Raw genomic sequence first — 6,952 nt, 5'->3', positions numbered from 1 at the left:
TTTTTGAAATAGTAGCCAGCTGCAGACCCTGGTTCAGTGCATACTTGTGGCGTGTCTTTATCCTAAACGAGCAGATGGTCCTTATCTTCGCGGCCCACGCTACTGTAGTCTCTTCTTCTGCGACATCAATAGTTCCTGCTTCAGATGCAACTGCCTCAGTTTATGATTTCACTACTTGCAGTAGCTCGTCTTTATCAAGTTCAGCCCGCCGTTGAGATGCACCTTCTGCCGACTGCTGGCACGCCCGGTTTTACTGAGGGTGCATGGCATTATTTCACATTTCAGTTCTTTTGCCAAATTGTTGGAAATATAACTGCTATGAACGCAACGCTGATGATGATTAGCGGTGATTACCGGTGGCATATAACGCTACATATAACAAATATCTACAAATACAACAAAGCATAAGAACAACTGAACGGTAGCCGCAGCAGTACGCATTTATTGGGGTGACGATGGTAACGGTGACACATTCTTCTTTGTCTATCTCAGAGATGAAGATAAAACAGTACAAAGTAAAAGGCGGTAGGATAAACACATCGTATTACTCCAACCAAACGCGATAATACATAAATGTCCAGCGTCATTACTCGGATGACATCCTGAAATGTAAGAGGCCTACTGGCGGCATCACGACGACAAGGAATGCCTACTGCTCCTCCTTCAGCACGTCTGATGAACACTTGTCCTTGCCCCGATCTGCACAGACAAAAAGATCATCAATGCCATCGCTGCAACACTCACTGCCACCTAAATGATAACACGAGAATGCTTAGTACAATTATTTCTGCGACATGAGGCAACTGCTGCAAAGGCTAGGGAGATGATGTTAATGGACAAAGCTGAGCTAGTCGTTGAATCTTAATGGTAATGTTCAAAAGGGTTGAGAATTGGGCGAGTTGGTACGAATTCACACTGCTGTAGCACCACGAAGACAGGGACGGAGACGGAGTGACGACAACGCAAGTGCTCACTAACAACTGACAGCTTTATTAAAAGCACAAAATATATAAACAAAACCAGCGGTTACATGCAGTCAGAACACGGTTACAAAGGCGCCAGGCAATAACACACGTTATATCACGACGAACCTACCTGTTATCATAGTTTAATGCTCTTTGGGCACTTGTGTTGTTGTCACTGTCTCCATCCCTGTCCTCGATGGTAATTCCCGACATGCGAGGAGACAACCACACTCGCGGATCTTAAACATATTTTCGTTTTACCATATGATGCCATGAAAACTTTGATGGAATTGCCCATGTTTTTTTTTCGGAAATTGCGCTCAGTTCAGGGAAAGCAGGCAGCATAAAAGGTTGCGGCGCCGCGACAGTGGAACAGGCAGACAGGAACCCGCCAAAAAGTCCTACTACAAGAACAAAATGTTGCACATCTGACAAGAAATTAAAATGCAGCAGGTCTTTGCCGTGGCAAGAAATGAACGCTCAAATACACACCAATCATTTGCACTCTGGAGCTATGCTAAACCTTGCCTGCCACTACACGAGAGGTGAGGAGTTATGTTTGGTTATGTATCTGCGCTTGAACCATTCGTGTCTGCAAACCGCCAGTCGACTCGTATGTGTACGAGTACGAGTACACCAGTAGGTGAGAAAGACTGCCTGCAGTGTGTGAGGTTGGCGCACCAGCTTACGGTGCCCATGCGACACAGCTATGGGTCAGAGACAATACGAACATAGAAGGCGCAGAGTACCTTGTGCACACTGTCAGGATGCACATCCCTCAGCTATGGTCAGAGACAACAGTCACGTTAAATACACGCTGCTGAACCCTCTGCAGATAGGACGTCCCGTCCAAGGCCACACCGGGACTCAGGACGCCACCTCTGAAAGAGAAAAAGCCAACATGTGAGAAGGCCAGATTTGCAAAAGTGCATTCAACACAGTATGGTTTTTAAGGCGAAAGCCTTTAATGCCTCATACTGTCGTTAGCAGCCGTGTCGGCAGATGTGTCCGCGTTTCGGCGTCACTGCTTAAAAAAAACTGTGTCGAGGCTGAGAATCGAACCAGGGCCTTTGGCATTTGAAGTCATTAACTACTCATTTGCCATTTTAACTAGTCATTAACCACTCATGAGTAGTTAGTCATGATTGGTTAATGACTAACCATGACCAATGACTGACCAGTCGTGACTAGTTATGACTGGTTAATGACTGGTTAGTCATGACTAGTCATGACTGGTTTGTCATGGCTGGTTAGTCATGACTAGCTAGTCATTAACCAGACATGACTAGTTAGTCACCAACTAATTATTCATGACTAATTAATCATTAGCCAGTCATCAACTATTTAGTCATGGCTAGTTAGTCATTAACCAGTTACAAATAGTTACTCAATAACCAATCATGAGTAGTTAGTCATGACCATCCAATCCAATTCGCCCCATAGCCGCCTCGTGTGTGCCAACGGCCGTGCGTCCAAAGTTGCGTGGAGAGGCTTTCCCCTCGCGCACTTCAGATCGTCAAAGTGGCCCCTGAATTTCTTCTTCCCCTGAATTTTTTGAGGTAACTTCTTCCTCGATGTGATGCGTGCAGAAAGTGTGAGCTGTGCCATGCTTACGTGATAGTGTGGCAGGTATGGTAGTTTATACACACAATGAACAATCCAATTTAAGGTGAGCATTGCATCAAACGATAGCGCTAAACAATGCTAACCTTCGTCATCGCAATTATCCTGAATGCTGGGAGCTAGTGGCCCAAACATGTGCGGCAAGCACATGTATACTAAAAATTTTTAGAAGCAGCAGGGATATATGGTGAACAAGAAAACAAAATCGAGGTTAAATAATTTCGCTTACTGCACGCTGTCATGAAAGGAGAACAGCAAGGGGTACACATTCCTGCTGTAGAACATGGCCACACACCACATTGAAACCACAGGTAGCATAATACAGAGATTTTGTTTCCTCTCCTAGCACTATTGCTGATAGGGAGTTTATCACTTCTTCTGTCGAGGACTAGGGTCGCTGTGCAGTCCCTGTAGATGTTTTATAGCACCTTTACTCGAGCATTCTATGCCCCGTTTATGCAATGTCTGTGCAATCATCTGGAGAGGAGGAGGGAACACAGTGGCGGTTGTCTTGTAAACTAGTGTACTGAAAAGGTAATTCCTGGCATGCCAGAATGCCTGTGATCAAAAAATTTATTGGAAAAAGTGAAGCGTCAGCAGCGACAGTTCGAATGGCGTGAGACAAGTTTCCCATGTATAGTACATACACGTGTACACAACTCCGCTTGAGGGGAGGTAGACTCCAAGCAACCAGAGCTAAAACTCACTTGACTATCATCTTGTCTTTCTCCTTCAGCACCACCACGGCCACTTGCACCATGCAGCTGGAAGTGGTGACATAAGTTGGATCTGCACATGTTGCGCAAAATTTAGTTACTTTCGAGAATATATATAACAGTTTCAACTTGCAAATGGACGGAGTTAGAGGTAAAGAAGTGATCAATTTGCAGGTGCTTCCCACGCATTAGTAAAATACACGCAAGGGAAACAAGTGAGATGAAAAGAAGCTTCCAGATATACAACAAGAAGGAAAAGAAATGCAAGATACAGCTTCAGTGGCTGCAGCGCAGGCAACATCGGCAGCAACATATTCATGCGCTTCGTTGGATAGCAACAACGGGAAGAAGCCATTTCTTCTAGCTAGCTACTACAGCGTAGCCACGAGCATTTTGAAACGCTGACTAGCATCCCGGTGTTCCAGAAAAAACCACCCGCACAGGTCTTCTCAGTGTCACATGTGGGCCGAATCGAGCGCTATTAGCATCTGCTTGCTCGCGTCAGTTCCTTGCGCAGGGACTAAAATGAACTAACTGTTGAAATGTTAGCAAGGCCTGCTCTAAAAAATGTTTGCATAATGGTATACTCAGTCGTGAAAAAAAAAGGTAATTACTGTTGTTAATTTTCGCCTGAGCACAGCCCTCTAAATGGGTGGCCTTCCTTGTAAAATGATTTGCAGCCTGATATGCGCATTCAAAGATACCTCTCTTACGTGCTCCATCATCATCTCTGTGGGTTCAATACAGACCTGGAGAATGTGACGGCCACTTGGGACAGCCCACAAACCCACACCGCGGGAGGCGCCCTCACTGCACCACCGGGACGATGCACCGCAACAGTTATGGTCAACGGAAATACTTATCCTGCCAGCTTCGTAGTTCTGTCGCGATGTTCCCGCAACATATACTTCCTGGTCGAGCACCAAGCGATCACCGACCTTCGATCTAGGCTCATCACACTTCGTCTGGTTGAAGCCAAACATTCGAAGACAACGTAGGAACAGAAAGTTGTTTTACTCCCCCTCTTCACTAACGAGATCCATCGTATGTACCTGGTCCATCCAGCCGGATGGTCATGGAGTGGTCCATCTGACCTTGATGCCGGCTGCTAGTCTCGGCCATTTTCTCCTTCCAGCCACGGCCGCGCATGGTCATCGAGAACGAGGCGGCCAGGGCCTGCAGGGACAACACGCTGAACAATGTCCCATTCCAAGAAGGGAGCACATGCTGACAAAAGAAAAGAGTTGCTACAAAACTTGTTCATGGGATCGCTCGCCCACAATTGCAGTGAAACGAATAGTTGGAAGGAAAAATTACGCCGGCACTTAACTATCATTATGCGAAGTGCATTAGAATTAGGTCTTCTTCTTACTTGAAATAAAGCTACCAGCTTGGAACATTGATCAGCCACAACTAATTTGAACTGATTGCTACAACCTCCACCTTCCACTGTAGCTATCTGTCTGATCGTTCCCGTGGCAACCACTCTATAGGGTTGAGCATTCCTCTGCTTGCTTCAGACCCTCCTTAGTCCACGGTAGCCACCCTCTCGGTTCTTCACGTGGCGGCAACCTTCCAGCCGCCTTCCTCTTCCATGCAAGTAGGGAGGAGGATTTCCCTCTGTGTGCGCTTCGCCGCCTGCCAACAACGGCAAGCGAAATGTGGTTGCCAGGTGGCTGGTAGTGTACTCGACTGTACAACGCCGGACGCATCTCTTTTCTACGGCGGGGCTTCTAGAAGTCGGCACCTCTCCTCATCTCTCCATCAAGTGGTGAACGGGACTTCTCACTCTTCACTTTGCCACTTGACAATCATGTCATATTGTTGGCAGGCGGCATGTGGTGTACACAGCGCTACAACGCCGGACGCCGCCGTTTCTTAGCGCTGAGGCGTCTAACGCTCACGCATTTAAACAACCGACTAATGTGGACAGCGTAAGCATGTTCTGCTAGCACTGTGAGAAGGGCTAGTTGAAGGCAGTTCGCGACGAAACACTTAATATTGTGCAAGTAACCTGACGATTGTAGAAGAAACGCATACATACATGCATACACACACACGCACGCACGCAGACACGCTGCCTCTGAACTATAGGGGCAGGTGCAAAAATCGAAGGCAAACCATGTGGTTAAGCGCATGAGTAACTTGTGCTAAAAGGCACCATGAGAAGCATGCCGTATCACTTAGGTTATTAAGATCTTAGTTAAAAGTCAGGGCCGTTGTGTGCCTAGTCTTCCTTTTGAAGCGAAAAGCTTCACTACGCCAGTGAACACCGCGCTTCGCGTGAGTCGGCGTATGTCAGAGCACGAGTGACGTCACGCACGGCGCAGGCTACTGCGCATGTGTGCCGCCGCTTCTCCTCGCCACCGTTTGACCTTTCGCCGCAGGCGTGCGCAGTGCACATTTGAAAGGAGGGGTATATAAGACACGCTTCCCGATAGAACAGGCGCACGCTGCCGCGCGCTATGCGTCGTCGTTTGAAGTTCGGCGCAAGCGCGTGTTTATCGCGGATCACCGCAGCTTTTCGCTTCGAGATATCCTGGCTTAACCTTAGCTAAGCCCCAGCCAATTTTTGTTTCCGTGCGTGAACTCGGGTTCTAGAGACTAGTAGCAACCGGCAGGTCAATGGCAACAGCGCAAAGGGTAGTGAACCTGTGACACATACGGAGGTTGGAGAGTGTCAATGCGAATAAATGGTCTCTGGGAACAGCCAAGTTGGCTTAAGGTCGCTCGATTTTCGGCCAGTACTTGGATTATTCAAAGCGCGTGCAAATTTGTGAAGAGCATTAAATTCACCAGGAAACTATTGCGCGATATAAAACAGGCGCATCGCATGCCGGAAGAGATAATTCGCAGTGAATTCTACGACAATGAACCCATCTAGCCAAGAAACATTGGCCCGCTATAGCTGCTCTAGAGAATTTCTCAACACTTAGAGGAGGTGCATACAAGTTGATCGACTTGGTCAGACAATTCGCAGCACTATTTAATAAGGCGAAGCATAGCATACAAACGATTGTACATTAAGCAGGGACCGCTCCTGACAGATGCTTAGAACGCAAGTCATACACAACAAACGGCAGACAAACGAAACATGTGCTTCGTTTCTGTGCCATTTGTTGTGTACGTCATGTGTTCAAGTATCTGTCAGGTCTGTACCTGTACAATGAATCACCAACAAGCTCCTGTTATGGCCGTGCATGCTAAGGATAGGTGTTGAGGCTCACGCTGTATCTCAAGATATCGGCCGCCGAAAAGCACTAAAACAGGTTTCCACAAGCAACGCTGTGAGTTTGTAATTGCTTCTGGCTGTTAGCGATATTAAAATTGCCCATACTGCGGGCAATTCCTCCGCTACTGCGGCACTCAAGTAGCAGAGTAAGGCATTATGCTCGAACGCTACATTTTTTGTTGGACTTAAATTTTTAACTGGGGCAGACAAAAAATTGCCACAATCATGACACAGTAATTTTTCTACACCTGGCGTGCAAATACTTCTTTTTCTCTGCCGTCATCGTCAATCGTCGCCCAGTTTCGCTTCGCACGGATATCGAAGCCGGGAAGCCTAGTATATCCGGTTCCGTCGCGAGCGAACGATGCCTTCCATTTCGGTACGTGACATTCGTGCCCTATTGAATAGCGAGCAGG

The 6,952-nt window shown here is 47.2% G+C and overlaps 1 protein-coding gene across 1 annotated transcript in view; it reads right to left on the bottom strand.

Annotated features, from left to right (window-relative positions):
• Positions 1-424: 424 nt before the first annotated feature.
• The window catches only part of LOC149334524 (saccharopine dehydrogenase-like oxidoreductase), an 85,898-nt gene continuing 79,370 nt past the window's right edge, over positions 425-6,952 (bottom strand). The window contains exons 10-13 of the mRNA XM_089555160.1: positions 4,357-4,480; positions 3,296-3,377; positions 1,715-1,846; positions 425-699 (exon numbers count right to left, since the gene is read on the bottom strand). Of these exons, the coding sequence (XP_089411286.1) occupies positions 1,744-1,846; positions 3,296-3,377; positions 4,357-4,480 (309 nt within the window). The 3' untranslated portion in view covers positions 425-699; positions 1,715-1,743. The remainder of the gene's footprint in view (positions 700-1,714; positions 1,847-3,295; positions 3,378-4,356; positions 4,481-6,952) is intronic.

The sequence above is a fragment of the Amblyomma mixtum genome, chromosome 8 (genome assembly GCF_055824585.1).
Source record: "Amblyomma mixtum isolate Tamu chromosome 8, ASM5582458v1, whole genome shotgun sequence".
Taxonomy (NCBI): domain Eukaryota; kingdom Metazoa; phylum Arthropoda; class Arachnida; order Ixodida; family Ixodidae; genus Amblyomma; species Amblyomma mixtum.
This window is presented reverse-complemented; position numbering and strand designations above follow the sequence as displayed.